The 20,959-nt window shown below is 37.2% G+C and overlaps 1 protein-coding gene across 1 annotated transcript in view; it reads left to right on the forward strand.

The window, feature by feature from the left end:
• The first annotated feature begins 607 nt into the window (after positions 1-607).
• The window catches only part of LOC126470906 (methionine aminopeptidase 2-like), a 114,842-nt gene continuing 94,490 nt past the window's right edge, over positions 608-20,959 (forward strand). The window contains exons 1-2 of the mRNA XM_050098937.1: positions 608-945; positions 8,199-8,375. Coding sequence (XP_049954894.1) covers positions 798-945; positions 8,199-8,375 — 325 coding nt within the window. The 5' untranslated portion in view covers positions 608-797. The remainder of the gene's footprint in view (positions 946-8,198; positions 8,376-20,959) is intronic.

Below are 20,959 nucleotides of genomic sequence, written 5' to 3' on the forward strand. Positions count from 1 at the left end.
AGGGCCTACAAAACCATATGGCGAAACGGTATCAGGGCTCTTTAACTAAATAGGAGACATTTCGACTTCTGAATAATTTCTCATAATATTGTTGTAGAACATTCGATAATGATTTTCCTTCCAGAAAGACATGAGATTTGAATATAATCTGTATTAACTAGAACCAACGTCGACCCAAAGTCCTCCAATATTTCCTTCAAATTGTGTCAGCAAACATCAGGTGTTACTGTCAGTTTTTGAGTAGTGTTTGCATATAACTGGCTTTGACTTCACAATTTTTATGGTGACGCTGAAGAATGTAAATCGAGCCCCATAATTTGAATGTGCCCGGCTTCAGCAAACGATGGAAATTGATTTTAGCCGCACTGCTTGAGGCAGATAAATTGCATCACTTTTAACTGCATTTAAAGACACGGAAGTACACAGGTGGACCTTTTTTTAAGTGTATGATGCTGTATGGTTCTCGGTTTTGCATTCGATTACTTTTTGGTTCCCGAGAATGGATTGCTCGATTCTCCAAAGTTTTCGGTTTTGCATATCTCTATCCCCAATGCAAGTGAGAACCAGTGAGTACCGTTGGAAGTGCTAGTATCTATGGTCGAAGGCTATGGAAGATATTACACTTTGATGCCGAGACTCGAGAGTCAATGTGTTTGTGCTGTGGTTCTACACAATGTATACAGTGTAGGTGGAATTTCGGTTAGAAGTGAGGCTATTTTTGTTGATTGGACTTGTTAGCTATTGTAGAACTGAGAAATAAATACGCGCAGTACAGTATATAGTGTTTCTGGAGAAGAATGGCGGCCGTAAAGGATGACACTGGGAAATTGGAAGAAAAATTATCTGATAAAGAGCTTGCTGACGATGTGGACGATGTAGAGGTGGAAGAAGGAGCACCCGATGCATCGAAAAAGAAGAGAAGAAAAAAGAAGAAGAGGAAAGCAGGTACATATCAACATAGTAAAGGCTATGCGTAACTGCGACATACGTCGTGACTATAAGCTTTCGAAATAATGTTTATATGCACTTGGGATTTCCTGCTGCTGTCTGGTACACGTTTCGACGTGACAGTTAGTTATATATACACGTAAATCTTTTGCGTCCGTATTGACAGTGCCATTTTTGTGTTAACTGTAGTGGCTTGTTTAGTGGATGGCAGATCCATCATGTAAGAAATTTGCAACACTGATTGAAACATTGTAGAATTTCAACATTGTCATGCAACTAGAAATCTTGGGCCCTTCTTTAAATGTTATATGCCACGCATTTTCAGATTTCAAATATGAAAGAAGGTGTAGAAGGTTAACACAGACTTTGCAGACTTGATTTAGTTTTTAAACTGGGTAATGACACTTTTCTGCATTTGAAGCTTCTTTAAAGATTTTCTAGATTGTTTAGGATGATAGAGCACAACAAAACCAAGGCAGTGTGGAACATCATAAGGAACGAAACAAATCAACAGCCACATAAACATGAAAACACTATCCTGATCCACAACAACACCAGAGTTACTAATCCACAAGAAATTGCAAATGTTTTCAACAATTACTATGAGAATATTGTTAAAAGTCTGTTACAAAGCATCAACAAACTCACACCCAACAGACAAAACAAAACAACAACTCCTGAAGAATCTATATTCTTCAGGGAAACTACTCCTGAAGAAATTGTACTAAGTGCAAATTACCTCAAGAATAAATTCTCATCTGGAATCGATGACATCCCACATTTTATCGTGAAAAACTGCATAAATAAAATATCTCTCCCACTCTCAAATGTGTACAACTCATCGTTGATGGCAGGTACATTTCCAAAATGCATGAAAGTGGCTAAAGTCATCCCAATCTTTAAGAAAGGTGAAAAACTCAACGCAGAAAATTAGAGACCCATATCGCTGTTACCTGTGTTTGGTAAGCTTTTGGAGAGATTAGATCACAAAGACTAATAAATTTTCTTGATAAGAACCAGATACTACCTGATGCCCAGCATGGTTTCAGAAAAAACAAATCCACGACAACTGCCATATATGAGTATCTACACTCCAGCCTAGATGCTCTAGACAAAAAACAAAAAGCAGTTTGGTCATTCCATGTCAGTTCAATTAGAGGCTCCAGCTCATAGTCTCAGATTTGACTGAAATTCAGTACACTAATTCTACCATGTGTGGAACACTCGTGAACAAAGTATTAGTTTCCCCTGCCAATTAGTTCCAGAATTATGACTTGTGAAAGAGGGTGGTCTGACCCGGAAATTGCAACCCGCATCTGGCAATCTATCCTCAGACCCAACTTCAGGTCTTAATAACTTTGGAACTATTCCACACAGTCCAGTGAAATTTTTACAACCCAGTAACATCCATTTAGAGAACACACTACATGAATCAATACACCAACAACATATTTCTGAGGGAAAATAAAAAATTACAAAATGTGATTTAAAAAATGTAATACGTTTAAAGGTACATATTGTAGGTGCCCTCTATGCCAAATATAATTTGCTCAAAAAGGGTATAATTTTTTTTGTGGTAAGCTTAATGTGGCCTAAACACACAGAACTCATCTTGCCCATATCAGTCACAAAGACTGAGTTACATGCACACAAAAATACAAAAATTTGAAAAATTACCGGAAAAACATGGATTTTCGAAGTGTGGTAGCACAAAAGGGACAAGTGGTACCCAAGCCAAATTTCATACACTGCATAAGTAGACCATAATGATATATATCTCAAAATTTCGGCATGTTATTGCAAGAAATTTGTGTACAGTGGAAGTTGACAGATGTATTTGGTGATGTGGCCATTGTTCCACAACACAATTTTGTAAAAACATATTGTAAACTGTTCTGCCTCTTCTTATCCTCTCCCACAACTGTTTAATCTCTAAGCAACAACATATAGACAGAGTAACACAACCTATCATTAATGTCTACTGCACCTTAACTGCTAAAAACCAGTCGATTGTGCTTCAAACAGAAGTTCTCTCCCCCACTTTAGCTATTTTTCTCTGTACATTGAGTGGCAAATTGTACTGTCTTCCTGACACTGTAGTAGGAACTGGAACTGTCATAAGAATATGTTCAAAAGGAATCCAACACCTGTCTGCCAAATGTGGCCAATGAAATGATCTTGCTGGTTCTGCTGGTGCCATGAAGTTCACAAGTACATCACCTTCTGCTTCACAACACTCTGCAACACATCCTAAGTACCATTTGTCATCATAAACAGCAATAACATAGCAACCTGGTTGTATGTTGCTGCTTTCGCTTCTGAATCCTGAGTCAGGCACACTGTGAAGAGACATGGTGTGCGTGAACCTATAGTTATAACCAGACAGTCTGCTCATCTGCACATAGTGAAAGTCTGCTGGAAAGAAGTGATGATGGCTCCTTGTGGCTGCAAAAGTTTTAACGTGTTCTAGTCTGCTTTTTAGCAACTTTTCAACTGATTTCACCTCATCTTTCAAAACATAGAATGATTGTTTCCCAGATATTTTTTTCTGTACCCAGGTAAATAATTGAAGAGGTGTTAGAATGTGATCTTCTGTAGGGTGCTGCAGACTAGCTCGTGATGCCATGCACTTAATGGTAGCACCAATACCATCACATATATTTTTACCATGACTTGTTGCGAAAAAATTTCATTCTGCATGAATCTGAAAATCATGGTAATGCATGCATAAATTTTTGAGATGTTTACAGTTTTTGTACTGACTAGCTGCCCCATCACTAAAGTATTTGACAAGCCTTGTTTTTCACATATGCCATGACTGTGTGAATGTGGGCATGAACTGCAATGGCATCATGAATTAAACAGTCACTAACATATGCCATGACAGTGTGAATGTGGGCATGAACTGCAATGGCATCATGAATTAAACAGTCACTAAAAATGCACAGGTTCATGACAGACACATCACCTGATTCACCTCTATAGTAAATCACAAATGGCTGGAGAGTTGCTTGACTGTTGTCCCAATGATATCCTTGGTTGGCATCTTGAACTATAAATGCATAATTTTCAAAAAAGGCTAGTATTACTATAATTTCATCTTGTTTCAAATTATCCTTACAAAACTGGAGATAAGATGATTGTGCTGTTGCTGTGTGTGGTCAGTTTGTCCATTTTTTGACAACACATTTCAACAAAATCTTCCACTGTACTATGCTTTGTTTCAAGACTTGTGCGATCCATGTGTGTCCATTGTTTATAAGAAACAAGTTCATTGTCATCCATAAGGAGTTCACCACACAGTTTGTTATTCATGTGTTCTGCAAGATTTGCATTACCAGGACACTTTTCACACCTGTGTATCATGCACTGGTAGGAACTGATGTCACACACTAACAGCTTCATTGCACCTTTGTAATCCAGACCAGAATCCTTTATAGCAGCAAACATCAGCTTAGCATTTTGATGGGGGTCACATACACAAACATAGTTCTACCTCTTCCACCATTAGTGTGTCAGCTATTTTGTGTTTTAATTCCATTTGAGCTTCTTGTAGTTTTCTTCTACCATAGCTGGGCGTGTCTCTTTTCCCAACTTTGTATGTCTTCATGGGAGACAAACCAAGAGCAGTCACTGAAGTATTTAATTGCTCATCCGGTGTGGTGTAGGTGGCTGATACTCTTCGTCACTGTCATGTAAATTATCAGAATATTCTTCATTTTTTAGCAGTGTAACACACCTGGAATATAACTTTTGCCCTGGTTTCATATTAAGTCCCATGCACTGCTCCATTTTCAATGCTGATTTTATATCAATTTCTCTGAGGCTACACTTCACTGTCTTCTTATGAATCCGAAATGGATCAAAACAACTTCTTTGTAGGAAAGAATACTTATCCAGAAACACTTTCATATGATGATAACAAACACTAAAGTTTCCTGGAACTGTACTTCTTGTGCCCACAGGGTGTATCCCGGATCTCCATAGCAACAAATCTTGGTCCGATTCACCCAGATCATACAGTACAAAGGGAATGCCACATTTTGTTCCATATGTTGTTTTATGACATTCAGATGCTTGTGCTCTACCAATACTGCAATTTGTTTGAACAAAAGCACCACTAGTACACACTTCTGCCTCCATACTGGAAATACGGAAGCGTCCGATCCCGCCCTTCTGCTTTGACCCATGACGTCACAAATATGGCGGAAACAGAAACAAACACACACACTTTCCACAAGAAGCCTAATGACACTAACGGGACAAGCGCGGGAAATGGGGTGTTTTGAGTGGGTGGGGGGGGGGGGGGGGCAAACTAAATATAAACAAATTTAGACGCCTTGCGTAGCTACAACGTGTAAGTGAAGACAGCCATGCATGAATACCCACCCACCTCCCCAGGGGTCGTAACCCCAGCAACCCAAAGAAGATAAAGATGCTTCAGTAGCTGATTAGTGTTTCTTGTCTTTTAAAAAAAAAAAAATCTCACGGGATAGAACGAACAGATCAGAAAGATAAATATAATAAACTAAAACAGAAATTGGAGGAAACAGATAATTAAAATAAGTAATAAGCATTTTTAAATTTAAAAAAAATCTCACGAGTTAGAACGAACAGATCAGAAAAGTAAATAAAATAAAACAGAACTGGAGACAGCCACACTCAAACCAAACTCCGCACCGTCATGACGTCACACACGACAACATCCTTACGTCACGGGTCAAAGGCGACGCGTGGGATCGGACGCTTCTGTCGACCCTCCATACTGACTATCCACAACAGTACTGACCAGTCTGAAGTAGAATCTTAAAAACATGAGTATCCTGTAATTGTTGCTTGTTTCCTTTGTTGTTCCTGCCTAACAATGACTCATTATGTCCCTAAAAACTAACATTGTTTAACTTTCTGTTGCCTAATGGTTCCCAACAATAACTGCAGCTTTATATGAAACAAGCTGTCTGCATCATCACTACTACTTGCTAAGTCGTGTTAAAAGAAATGTAACCAAATACATCTCTGTCAACTTTTATTGTACACAAATGGCTTGCAATAACAAGTTGAAATTTTTCCACATATTATATTATGGTCTACTTATGCAGTGTTTGAAATTTGGCTTGGATATCACTTGTCCCTTTTGTGCTACCACACTTAGAAAATCCATGTTTTTCAGGTAATTTTTCAAATTTTTTTATTTTCGTGTGCATGTAACTCTGTTTGTGTGACTGATATGGGGAAGATGAGTTCTGTGTGTGTTTAGGCCACATTAAGCTTACCACAAAAAATTTATACCCTTTTTGAGCTAATTCTATTTGGCATGGAGAGGACCTACAATATTTACCTTTGTAACTTATTACATTTTTTTAATCACATTTTGTTTTTTTTTATTTTCCCCCAGAAATATGATGTTAGTGTTTTGTTTAATGGAGTGTGTTCTCTAAATGGATGTTACTGGGTTGTAAAAATTTCACTGGACTGTGTGGAATAGTTCCAAAGTTATTAAGACCTGAAGTTGGATCTGAAGATAGGTTGCCAGATGCGGGTTGCAATTTCCGGGACACGCCACCTTCTTTCACAAGCCATAATTCTGGAACTAATTGGCAGGGGAACTTAAAATTTTGTACATGAGTGTTCCACACTTGGTAGCATTGGTGTGCTAAATTTCAGCCAAATCTGAGACTATCAGCTGGAACATTTTCTCAAACTAGTTGAATGGACATGGAATGACCCAATTGGGATCTTCCTAGATTTGTCCAAGGCATTTGATGTCATAGACCACAAGATTCTTCTGAACAAACTTTAGTTATATGGCATCAAAGGTACCCCACTAAACTGGTTCAGCTCATACCTGACGAATAGGAATCAAAAAGTGTCAATAAAACTTAACAATTAAGGACATATCGAAACATATTACTCTTGACTACTGCAGTATTACACAAGGTGTGCCCCAAGGCTCAATACTTGGACCAGTGCTCTTCCTTGTGTACATAAACGACCTACTGTCAAACATCAATGCCAGCACCAGTACACTCTTCACAGATGATGCCAGTATCCTCATATCAAGCAAAAATGAACATGAACTCCAAGAGGCCATAAATGGAAATACAGACGAACTTGATGATTGGTTTGAGAAAAACAAGCTCATAGTTAACACAAAGAAAACCATTTACCTAAATTTCCACCTAAGATCAAATAAAATTATGCCTGATAACAATTCTCAAATATCCCCAAATGCAGAAACAAGATTTCTAGGCCTATGGATTCAGCATAATCTAAAGTGTCAAACACACATTAATAAAATTAATAGTAAGCTAAACCAAGTGTGCTGTGCCCTACGAATACTCGCATACTGCACAAGCCCAGAAATTGTTCACACAGCCTACTATGCGCAATTCCACAGTGTAATGCTGTATGGTATTATATTCTGGGTAGACTCTACACATAGCCGAAACATTCTCCTCACCCAAAAGAGAGCTATAAGAATAATGAATAAGGCAAAGCCAACTGATAGCTGCAGACCTCTCTTCCAAAAGTTGCTCGTCCTACCCCTTGGCAGCTTGTATGTACTAGAACTATGCAAATTTGTAAAAAGTAATATTACAAAATTTAATAAAAATGTAAATGCCCATGACTATGGTACTAGACAGAAAATGAAACTCCATGTTAAAGAAATGCGCACCTCTGCCTTTAAAAACTCTCCCTTCAACAAAGGCATTAAAATAGACAATAGCCTGATATCAGAAATAAAAAAAACAGTAAGTCCCTGACTATATTTAATAAAAAATTAAAATCATTCCTACTTGATCTTTGTTTCTACAGTGCAAGTGAATTTCTGCTCCACATGGGCGGAAAGAAATATGAAACAAATTGCAGCAAAGAATTTTGTAAAGAGTAAAACATTAATGCAAGCATGTGCAAAAATCTTGCATCTGTATCATCTGCTACTAAGCAGATTAAGTGTAGAAAGAATATCCGACCAGGTACTGTTGTGTATATGTGTGAGAGGAATACAGCGCTAAAATACAAATGTGTAACTGAGTATGTAATTTGTGTGTTCATAACTTCTCAGAAAACATGCATGTAAGCTCATGTTTGTATAAACTTTCGGCTTATTACTTCATGCAAGCAAATTATCATAATGTCCAACATCAAATGTATGTTTGTGCATCACCATGTGCATATCATAGGCCAATAAATAAATAAATAAATATTTTTTGTATGAGTCAGTACTCTGTAATCGTTCAATTGTTCAGGAGCTGCTGCAGCAGCTGCAGATGCCACACCTGGAGATATCCAGGGAGAAGATGAGGACAAAATAGAACAACGTTTGAGGGATATGAGTATCAATGGATGTATTGATATACTTGCTGGAGCTGATTCTGCAACAGCTTCACAGGGGAACAGTGTGGTGGCAGACACGACCTCTGAAGGTATGAAGAGTACCTCAAGCATATTTTTTAGTTAGTTTCATGTTCCCTGACTAATTTGTAAGATTGATCATAATGATGTAGAACGATTCATTTTACATTCACATCTCAAATTATTTTGTAATTGCAGCTACATGATAAACATTTGTAAGCTTTTGTTTAAATGTACAGATGTTAGTTGCCATTCCTACCCACCACCTTTCACACATCACAATAATAGAAATTCTTCTACAAAATAAGAGGAGTTATCAGGGAGAAACAATATCAGTTTGTTTTCAGATTTAACTTGCTCTCTGTCGGACATTTTATATCCTTGGGCAAGTGATTAAAAATTTTGGTGGCGACATTGTGCACCCCCTTTTTGTGCTTAAGATGACATTAATGTGGAGTAATGAATGCCATTTTTCCTTCTTATATTGTAATTATTTACATCATTGTTCCTTTTGCTGCTGGTGATTTTTACAACAAAGTTCATGTGGGAATTAATATACTTTGAGGCAGTAGTAAAAAATCTCCTTAAGCAGTTGTAGGCAAGATGATCGTGGGTGAGCACCACATATTATTCTTACAGTATGGTTTTCCTCAATGAACAATTTCTTTAAAATAGGTTACTGCAGAACTTTATTCCATATGAATTATTAAATGAAAATTTATAAAATGTGTCAATTCACTGATTTCTTTCTCCCCAAGATTTGCAATTATTCAAAGTGCAAATGTGGCTAAACTAAGTTGATTGCCATCAATGTGGACACCTAAAAATTTTGAATGTGGCACTCAAGCTGTTGTTCCCTCGCCAAATGTTAGACGTGGCTGTCAGATCTTGAATGTGTTGTCTTTTTGATATTTAGAGTGAGACCATTTGCAGAAAACCACTTGGCAGTACTTTCAAGATCATTATTTACCATTTCTTCTGTTGCTGTTTGTATGTTTGGATTGATTAGAGGTTAACCGAAAGGCCATATACCACTCATTGACTTTCACTCGTGATGTTGTGTGATGTCATTGAGGCATGGTGTGTTTTAAATGGATTGTGTATGCAGAGGGTGTGTTGGAGTAAGCAGTGTGGAATGTTTGTGTCTAAATTGTTTGTAAGTGATGTTAGTGTGGAATTGAACTTCGTGCTGTGTGTTACTTGGTGTTATGAGAGTTTTTCTGTTTTACTCGGAGTTATGGGAGTTTTTCATTGCCTTGTCAATGAGTTGTTTGAATATCATTAGTTACTGGCCACTGATTTGTTTTCTGTTTTGTAATTGTTAGTTCGTTGTGCTATTAATGGTTTGAAAGTTGTTTTCCTTTGGTGTTTTGCTTGATACTAGGTATAGAGTTTACAACAAAATTCACTACTCATTCATTGGTGGGTGCTATGGGTGAATATATGGGGTCTACAATTAAATTTCGACAGTTATCTGGCTTTGTGGTGGAGTGTGCAAGGTGCCATCAGTGTGCAGGATTTATTAAACTGGGCAAAGTGTGTCTTTCCTGAAACAAGGATGAGTGTATGTTGTGGTGTTTTCAGTGTTTCAGGAATGACTATTTTGTTCTTTTGGTGTGTGTGTGCACATACCAGTCTAGAATTGTTTGTCAGCTGACTTTGGTTAGTAAGCATGTCTATTTTTGGTCTTTTATTGCAAGAAGTGTAGTCTGTTTCTTTATGTTTGTAATTTTCTTTGAGATGGGCGTATCAAAATTTCTGTTGGAGTAGATTTTTATGATTTTGTGGTTTGCCTTGGTAGTGTAAGTTCATATTTAGTAGTTTTTAGTCGTGTGTCATGGGGTATGTTGTAGTTATTTTGGTCTTGTTAGGTTTTGATAATATTTACTTCTTCTAGTTCTGGGTTGTGTGTATCATGGGCCTTGTGTGAGCTATATAGGCCAAACAAAATTTGCTGTACCAGATTTTCAGGTTGTCTGGGTTCCAGGTTTCACTATCTTGTTCGAGCTGAATCTAGGTCAAGCAAAATGTCCAATATCAAATGTCTGTTTTTTGCGTTTTTTGGTTGAATTGGTTGTTGAGGAATTCATGTGCATAATTTTTTGGTTACTTTTTTTTGATAGTGTCACAATTGTTATTGTTTTTTATTTAGTTTGTCCCTGCCAAAACCCCATACTTGTGCAGTTGTTCCGTTAGTTTCATTCTATTGCAATGTTTCACATGTTACTGATGTTTGTTCATGGGTGTGTGTGTTTTGGCTGCCACCTTCATGATGTCACAGGTCAAATCCGATAGGTGGTATCAACTTTTGTAATCCTTGATTACAGTACTAGTATCATCTGCAAAGAGCAGAAATTCTGCTTTTTGTATATTAAATAGAAGGTCATGTGCATGAATGGGAAACAACAGTGGGCCTAGAATTGAGTCTTGTGGGACCGTTACTGGAAGCGTCTGTTTTTTTTATATATTTAAGTAAACTATTATTTTAAAGTTTACATGCTTGTTGAGCAGATACTATAGTTTCCTGAACTATATGAAGCCGAAGCAGAAGGGGAGAACTTAAACTGCACAAATATGTTTGTAGAGAGCAGCAGTAGTTTAAAAAAACTACTTCTGTATCATACAGCAATTACCGTATCTTATTCAGTTCTGCTCATAAAACCTATAGTTGACAAAAGATTTTGCTTTGCTTTGCTTGCACACAAAAGACTTATAAAACATTTTGCTCAATGCTTTGAAAAGTGATTGAGGAAAATACTAATTCTTTGCACAGAATGATACGTAATTTCAATTAGGAAACATTTCACCATTGTTTACAGGCAGTTTTGTATGTCATGTTTTTTTAGATTGGACTATTGTACCTGTCAGATAGTCACAGGACATGGCAATGCGATGGAACACACAGTGTGACTGTACATTAGATTTTAATCCTGAATTTTTAGGAAGTTGGTAGAAATTGAGAAGGTAAAATCAAAATCTTGAAATGTCCCAGTTTGATGTAACTTCTGATTAACTGCTCATGTACTTTTGTCTTCCAGTTTAGTTCACACTCTAGCAATACATCTCAAAACTTTACAGAAAGGTTTATCCTTTCTCATTTTCCCTCTAGTTCTAAGTTCCGAAATTCTCCAACGTAACACCTGCTAAACTGCTTCTGTAAGTACCATCCCTGACTACTCTACTCCTCTTCTTTATAAGTGAAGGCTTTGTAGTGTTAAACTGCAGTCTAATTTCCTGGATGGTAATCATATTTTGCAACCAGACACTTCGAATATTTGAAATTCTTATACTACTGCCCAGTTTTCAAACCAAGATTTGTAGTGGTATTTCACACTAATTTCTTTATACGTGTCAAAATTTACGTCTATGCCATAGTTCTTGCCTGTTTCATTCAATCCTGTAAGATATTATTTCTCCCCAGTAGTGATAGGCTATTAGTGTATTTAATAGTCTTTATGATTCTCCCTTTGCAGACTTCTGTTTCCAGCCACCCTCCATACAATTTAGGTGGGTGTGTGGCTCTGTCTCCCTTACATTCGAATCACATACTCGCTTTTATGTGAGATACTGCGTAAAGGATGAGCGTTCTGCCCATGAAGTAAATGCAGAATTCTTTCCTATTAGTACTCTTTCAGAGAGAATTGTCATCATTACAGTTACACAATCTGTTTTTGCTCCGAGAGAAAATTGATATTCTCGTGTTATGACTCAATTTTGTTGTAGCTGTCAGTTTAAATGTCAGTGCCATCTTTTCTGCTAGAGAGGTTAGACTGATGACACTGTGGACTCTAAATGTCTTCTTCGTTTTTAAGGCAGTGGTACATTGAAAAGCTATTGGCCATTTGCCAGTAATATCTTATATTGGTAAGATGAGTCATCTGGGTCATTCCATGTCAAATCAACACCCTGATTCAGACTTGATGTCTCAGATTTCCGTGATTTTTGGTATTTGTGGAAAAATACCGGATTTCAGTTATGAAGCACAATTATTTTTGAAGTTATTAATTTTTTAAGATTTAAATTTTTATGAAGAAATTTCATATTTTGGCACCTTTGGATGCCTATAGGCTGGCAACTAGTGATGATATAAATCTGGGAGTGGTCTCATTTTAAAACTGTTGAATGAGGCTTTAATATGATACGCCACAAGATAGGGGTTACAATTAAAAAATGAAAATTTAAAAATTCTAAATTTCTCAAAAAGTGGCAATTTTGAAAATTCCAAAAAATTTTCACATGTAGTTTGTAGTGTTTTAATACATATATCAAAATTCTATCATGGGATCTCAATGGGATCAGGAGATACAGGACTTCAGAAATACACGTTTTGTGAAAAATACCAGAATTAGCATCATTTCAGAAAATTTTTAATAGTTCATTGAATGAAGCAAGCTACACATCACAATGAAACAAGCAGTAGCTATTACTTTTACATTTTTTTTTTTTTTAATGGAGTAAGGTCACATAGACACATAAGTGTAACATTAAAAATCCAATATTATGAGTAAAGTTAAGGGTTAACAAATTAATTCATTGAGACTTCAATTGTTGGAAGATACCTACACATTTGTTCACTTCACTGTCTGGTAAATTGTATGTTCAGCCAGTCTGTGTGACGGGATTCACTTTGCATATCACATCTGCAAAAGGGATCCACAGTGTATCGGGTGGTATGGGATATATAAATCAGGGTGATTGACCTAAAGGATGTAGGAATGTAACTTGCACTTTACTGCAGTCTTCATCTTTATCCAGAACATAACTCAACCACCAAGTGTCACCATAGACTGATTTTACATACCCACTAATATCTGCAAATAATATCTGCTGTATGTCCTTTACAACAGGAAATATGCTTGAAACAACTGCAGAAGAAAATAATTTCACATTTACTTTGGTTCCACATTTGAGAGGTACGAGGGCATGAAGTGTCTGGGTGCGATATTGTACCGGTTGGCCAGTTGTTCTTCAGTTTTAATGTATTCTTCAAGGGTCACAAATACAAAGTCTATGTTAGATATGTTCTGATGTGACCATTCAAACAGTTGCCTTGCATCTGTAAATTGGTCCTTATACAGTCTTTGTAGGCTTGCTCTGGCTGCTAGTCTTTTTACTGTGGCTCCCAGCCCATCGCGTGGTCCTTTGCCATGTGCTGTTGCTCAAAAATGCCATTCAGCCTCAACTCCAAAATCTTGCTTGTGATTATGCAAGTTAATAAAGATTTTATATTTTTGTATTCGGCCGTAGAGCTGTCAGAAAAATAGAAGAATTTTTTTGGGAGGTCTTTGAAACTTACATTTCAGATATTCCATCAACTTTGTCTGGAACAGGTAGACGGCTGTAGTGTTGTGGTTGAGGCAGTCTGATATTATTACAAAATTTAAATGTTTGACTTCTTTCTCTTTAAAATACACCACAAAAGGGAGGGTGGTTGCCTGACTGTTTGACCAATGACATGATTGTGCCTCATCTTGCATAATGATTGAATAAATCTCAGAAAAGTCACAAATGACAGCCACTTCACATTCCAGAAGATTTTCCTTGGTATGTCTCAGAAATGCACTTTGTTCCTTTGCTGTGAAGTTATGACGAAGTAAGACAGGAAGCTTTTCACAAAATACATCAACAAATTCACTTAGGTTTTTGAATTATTTCCAAGTTACATCTATCCACAGAGATCCACTGTCTGTATGTGACAGTCTCAATTGCATTGTCTTCATATGGTTTTTCCAAAAGTTCTCTAATCCTTTTAGTACCTGGACATGAAACACAATTTGAAAAGAAGCAGTCTGTTGATGGTGGGCTGCAAACCATCATTTGCAGGCAGCCCTTGTATGTTTTAATTTTGCCATCTGTCATTGAACTCATTCTTGCGTTTTCAAACATAAGCTTCACATTCTGATGAGTGGTTCACAGACAGACTGTGTTCGACTCTGGCCTGCTAGCACACAATTTTTAGGCCTAAGTTCTGCAAACTTAGAAAATTCCACTTTTACAGCTGGGAATTTTTCTTTGAAAACTATATACACTTCTTTTAAATTATTAAGCATCAACCTTTTTGAAACATGTTATTTACCACCTGTGCTGCCATCTTTCACTAATATAAAGTCCTTCATCCCTGGCATCACTCTGCTCATTTCATCACTTGTAAAAAGCCTTTAACAATATGAATGGTATGATTTGACAGACTTTTTCCTGGTTTCAGACCAGCACAAGACAAGGCACCCTTTTTCTTCAACATCTTGGCTTGTCAAACTAAGTAGTTAGAGGCCGAAAATTCCTGCATTACTTTCCTCATACTCCAGCTGTCGGGCATAAGAGTCAGCAGTTGAAGCTTCTTTTTCTTACTAGTGAAGCTGTTGTACACATTCTTTACATGTGCTAAGAACTCGTCTTGTGAATCATCATTCTCATCGTTGCTAGATGCATTCACTAACAGTTTTCTCTTGACAGCCACATTGATTCTGTCGGCCTTCTCAATAGAGTAAATTTTGGATTGCATCCTCTTTTTGTTTACAGGCGATTCTCCCATCTCTAAAAGAGAGCTGTTAAGAGAACTCAGAGCTTCACATTCATTAGAAAATGGCATATCAACAGCTTCTTCAATTTTAGTATCAGACTGACCTCCTTCATGTATGTTGCTAGTTCAAGTGGAAATTTCTCTATGTTTTTCATTTCTCAACTTTGTCAGCTGCTTCCTACAACTGTCACAGACCCTGGATAACTCAGGTGTTCCTGGAATCAAGTCACACATCCATGAAGTAACAAGTATCAAACCTTTTCTTGCATGAGAGTGATTAGGCATATTAAAAGGATTAAAACAACCGATTTTTACTATCTTGTCAGTGGTGTCCATCCAGCAAAGGAAAAACAGTGAGAAATTAACAAGGAAAAGTGCAGTGGCCAAGAAATTGGTTGTGTTGTAAACATACAATATCACAGGAAACATCAAATGAACTTCATACAAGCAACTCTGATGCTACACTGGCTGTAAATGAATGGTCGTGTCTGCTTGACCAATCAACTTCCACCTTGTGAAAGGGGATTTCCCCTGAGGGAAATCCCCTTTTTATCTGAGTAAAAAGGATTTCCCTCTATTTGTAGGCCAATCAGCTTCAGTTCTCTTTTAAAAAGAGGTTTCCAAACATGGTACACAATAAAGTAATCATTGCATTTTATTAATTTAGTAGTGTCCTGCACACTGCATAACAAAATTAGTAATTCAAAAATAAAATTTTACTAATTCGATACATTATTTACAAAACGTGTATTCCTGAAGCCCATTATCTTATGATCCCTTTGAGATCCCATGATAGAATTTTGATATATGTATTAAGACATTATAAACTATATTTGAAAATTTTTTGAAATTTTTAAAATTTCCACTTTTTGATAAATTTAAATTTTAAAATTTAATTTTAAAGTTTTCAATTTTTTAAAAATTGTAACCCCTATCTTGTGGCGTATCATATTAAAGCCCCATTCAACAGCTTTAAAATGAGACCACTCCCAGGTTTATATCATCACTGGTTGCCAGCATATGGACATCTAAGGGTGCAAAAATATGAATTTTTATAAAAAAAAATTTAAATCTTTAAAAATTAATAACTTCAAAAATATTTGTGCTGTATAACTGAAATTTGGTATTTTTTCATATATTGCTGCATACATGAAAATCTGAGACATCAGTTCTGAAAATCTCCCAAAATAGTGTTGATTTAAAATGGAATGACCCATCTGCCTCTTTCAATTCACACTTATTTTTACTATTATCCTCCTCACTCTTAGTAATTTAAGCCCTTTCTCTTCTTCATGTAACTCAAAATCTACATAAAGTTTGATCCCTTGGTGTCTGTGTTTGCTGTTACAAGTTGTTTTGTGTAACTTACGTACAGATTTTCTTAAAGAACATTCCATTGATCATTATCTTACATCTTGCATGTAACTGAAGTGTGAAGATTTCATCACTAATTTAATGCACTGGACTCACATTCGGGAGGACGACGGTTCAGTCCCGTCTCCAGCCATCCTGATTTAGGTTTTCCGTGATTTCCCTAAATCGTTTCAGGCAAATGCCGGGATGGTTCCTTTGAAAGGGCACGGCTGATTTCCTTCCCAATCCTTCCCTAACCCGAGCTTGCGCTCCGTCTCTAAATGACCTCGTTGTCGACGGGACGTTAAACTCTAACCACCACCACTAATTTAATGTTCTTCTCTTTTGTTGTATCAATTTCCCATATTGGTTAATAGTTCATTGTTTTGAGTTACGAAGCATGCTATTCTAGTCATTAGGGAGATATTTACTGGTAGCTGCCATGAACAATAATATCCAAGACATTTGTCACTTCTGAATCCAAGGACATATTGAGTAATTGGTTATCAGTTTAGCCATGAAGCCTGCAATAAAAATAATTTTTTGTTCACTAAGTTATTTCAAGGTAGTGTACCATGAGTGGTGTCTAATTAAAAGTATTTTGTGTAGGACAAGTGATGGCCTTGAATGATGTCATTGCCATATTGATTGTTTAGACTATTTGGAGTGCCATTGGTTCATTTTTTAGTAATTTTAAGGAAAAGGTCTCTTACTCAATAAACAAATTCCAGCAAGTCATAGCTATTGTGAGCAGAAACAGGCTTCAGATGATACACAAATACTCAAAAGTTTAATAACTGGTTAATTGATGGTTGTTTAAGTGTTTACTTGAAAATGTGATGAAACATGACAGACTCTTTCTCCATAACAGCAGCAGTAGTAAATATGAAGTCTGTTCAGAAAATTCTGGAACATTACCCACAAAATTTTTCTATGCTTACATTTTACTTATTGTGCATGGTCTCCTTCGAAATACTCTGCTCCACAATTGATATACACTGCTCCCAGTGCTGTTTCCACTTCTGGAAGCAGTCTTGGTATGCCTCTTGCTGGATCGCACAAAATGCCGTCTGTAAATTTTCTTTTATCTTGTCTATCATGACAAGTCTTCGTCCTTTAAATAGGGTTTTTTAACTTTGGAAATAAAAAAAAAGTCTGCACGGGCCAGGTCTGGAGAGTACGGAGGATGAGGCAGCACAGTGACCAACAGGGATGAATGTGCGACTGTGTTATTGTGATGCAAGACCCATAAATTGTCTTGCCACATTTTAGGTCATTTCCTTCTCACATTTTCTCGTAGGCGTTGCATGTCTGATAGTACTATCAATTAACAGTTTGTCCCTGTGGCACCAATTCATGATGAATAATCCTTCAGTGTCAGAGAAAACTATTAGCATGGGTGTGACATTTTACCTGACCTGGTAAGCATGTTTTGGCCGTTGAGAACCTTTCCTGACACATTTTGAATACTGAATCTTGGTGTCAACCTCATAACTGTAGACCCATGTCTCATCACCAGTTATGATTCTCTTAAGGAATATCTCATTCTCATTTGCGCAATCCACAAGCTCTTCACAGATTGTGAGGCGAAGGTCTTTCTGGTCTTGACTTGTGAGCCGTGGTATGAACATGGTGGCAACATGATTCATTTCAGGATTTAATGACATGATCCAGATGAAACGTTACATTCTTCTGCAGTCTCTCTGTTGGTCAGTCTTTGATTGGCATTCTTAACTTCATTGACATTCCTGACACGAGTGCCATTGGCAGTCATTGGTGTCCTGAGTGAAGATCGTCTTTTAACTTCGTCTAGCCATTTTCAAACCATATGAACCATTCATAAAACCTAGTACAACATATGCACTCATTACTGTAGGGTTCCTGCATCATTTGGTGTGTCCGTGTGAAGGTTTCCTTGAGTTTCATGCAAAATTCAATTCAGATGCATTGCTCCCTTTATTCTGTCATCTTGAAATTGGCAAACTGTGCGACACAACATTCTACTCGATACAGCACTGAATAATAACTAACAGATATACAACAATAAAACTTCTGGCAATTACACATTAGACACAGGTGTGTGCAGGGATGCCAGTTGCTTTTTGCTCCAACACACCATTGGCATGAAATTACGAATGTTCCAGAATGTTTCGAACAGACCTCGCTATTGAGAAGACTGAAATTTCATTACTGATTAGTTGTATTAGACATGCCTGTACGATCTTCGTGAGATGATAGAAATTCCCGAAATCTAGGATGATTTATGACAGTTAAACTGTCACCTAATCTGTCTGAGGTTGCACAGTGATTAAGGCACTAGACTTAACCTTGAGCTCAAATGGAGACCTGACCATCCTCATTTAAGTTTTCTCTCTTTCCCTAAATTTTTTTAGCTGACTGGCTGGCTCCTATTATAAAACTATGGCAGATTTCTTCATATACCCCCCTCAAACTGAACTAGTGCTCTACCTCAGTGAGGTATCAATATCTGAGATTCCTGTTATTGACTGGCATCTCAGATGTGTGCAGTAGGACTGAGGTCAGGTGACTTTAGAAGTCAGATAAATACGGGGTGTCCATATTTAAAGTTCCAGTTTCAAAATGCTGTAGAAAGAGAACCACTGCTCAGAATGATATCAAATTCGAACAGCATATTATTAATGCAGGGGGAACTGTCATGGGACAACAAAGTTTAATGAAAGTTTGGCAGTTAACAGTTGCGGCATCTTTAGTTAGGTAAGCCTACCCACCACGGTAATGTTGTACCACATTGGATGGGATAAATCGATTTTTAATAGCCCTGCGGTCAAAAACCGCATAAAAAGCAAAATGATATCAGTTTTTAATTGTTGTGAGAATGGCGCAAGACATGTTCAATATGTTGTTCACAGTTTACTGGCACTAATTGAAATCGAGAAACAGCATGTTCTACAAGAGGTCGGAGTGTATCAGGGGTCATGTTCAGAATGCATTGCGCAGTGCATGCCTTCAGTTCAGCTAAGTTTGTAATTGGAGCACTGAGCACAACATCTTTCATATAACCCCACAACCAGAAGTCACATGGATTAAGGTCAGGTGATCTGGATGTCCAGTCCATAGGGAAATGACAGTTGATAATAGTAGCATTCCGAAATTCCTCTGCAGCAGTTGCTTCACTGGCTATGTAATGTGTGGAGGAGCACCATGTTGCATAAAAGCGATCCTACCCACACATCCATGCTGTTGAGGGTGAGGATGACATTGGTCTTTAAAAGACTCTCCTAGTGTTTACCAGTGGTGGTACAGGTAACAGAACATGCAGGACTCACATCCTCAAAAACTATGGCCCTTCTATGAATGAAGCTATCAGCCCACACCACAGAGTCACCTTTGCAGAATATAGTGGTATCGGTTGATGTGCGTGCAGATTTTCTGTTGCCCATATTCTGCAGTTCTACTTATTGATGTGTACTTGCAGATGGAAATTGGCACCCTCTGTCTACAGAATGTTGCATAGCCATTCATTGCCCACATCCACCCAAGCGAGAAGTTCCAGATTGAACGTTTGTGTTGCTGGCAGGTCAGCAGGAAGCAACTCCTCAACATTGATGATTTTGCGTGGATAGCAGTGCTGAATGTTTCGTAGGATTTTGTGCACCGTGCTCACGGGCATGTCCAGAGTTGCAGCAATTCTTCATGCGCTGTGTGTTTGCACACCACATCTCAACCCCTCCTGCAATGATGTGACCACATTTTTGATAGATTTCAGATCAGCTGTTTTCCTCCCTCTCCCATGATGCATTTCAAAAGAAACTGTCTTTTTTAATTTTGTAATCATTTTCTCCAGACCCTTAGCAGACATCAGGCCAATGCCTCTTTTCATACCCTCGAGTGTCTGGAACTTCTGCAGAGTTATTGGCCCACAGTCACTGTTCTTATAAAAGAGCTTTACCAGCGGCGCACAATCCTCCACGGAGGCAGTCATGTTGTGCATCTCTTATCTAAACTGAGTAACAGTCATGTGCCATGCGTCTGTTGGTATGCATATTCTGATGCTTACAATGCCATCTATTGGTAATTTTTTTTTATTCCATGATGTTTCCCACGGTGTCAATAATATTCTGTTCAAATTTTACGTCATTCTGAGCACCCGTATTTTCTTTGGATGCTGTAAGCACAGAAATGGGTGTGCAATCTGCAGCCAGCTAGCTGTATCATTTTTTTTTTGTCAGTAATGATGGTAGATTAAACAGAATTTGGCATAAAGTGACAATCTGGAGAGTGATCATGATGTGCATAATTTTTGAGTGTCTTAATTGCAAAGATTTTTTAATAACTTTACTGGTTGTGGCTATACCATACCTATATTCAGAATTTACAATAAAAATGAAAGAAAGTAAATTATTAGATACTACATTAAGAGATTAAAAGCAAAAAGTAGTTATACCAAAAACGTGTTATAGCTCTCATTCTGTTGCACCACAAGAAGTTATAAGGTGTAAAAATAACAAGAGTCAAAACTACCATGCATGCTTCAACCAGATATACAGTATATAGCATGCAAATTAATCCTAGAGATCGTTGATACGTACATAACATCAAAATATTCGTACATAGTATTTAAAAGGAAGTTCATTTAAAAGTACAGATCTTTAAAATGTTGTTAGTTGTATAAGAAAGCAGGATTGTTAAAAAATATTTAACAATATGAAAAATGTATTTGTCTTCTGACAGTTTAAAGCTGGTCAGAATTTAACATAATGTTCAAAAAATAAAAATTGATTACAGAAATCAGTCTAAAAT

The sequence above is a fragment of the Schistocerca serialis genome, chromosome 3 (genome assembly GCF_023864345.2).
Source record: "Schistocerca serialis cubense isolate TAMUIC-IGC-003099 chromosome 3, iqSchSeri2.2, whole genome shotgun sequence".
NCBI lineage: Eukaryota > Metazoa > Arthropoda > Insecta > Orthoptera > Acrididae > Schistocerca > Schistocerca serialis.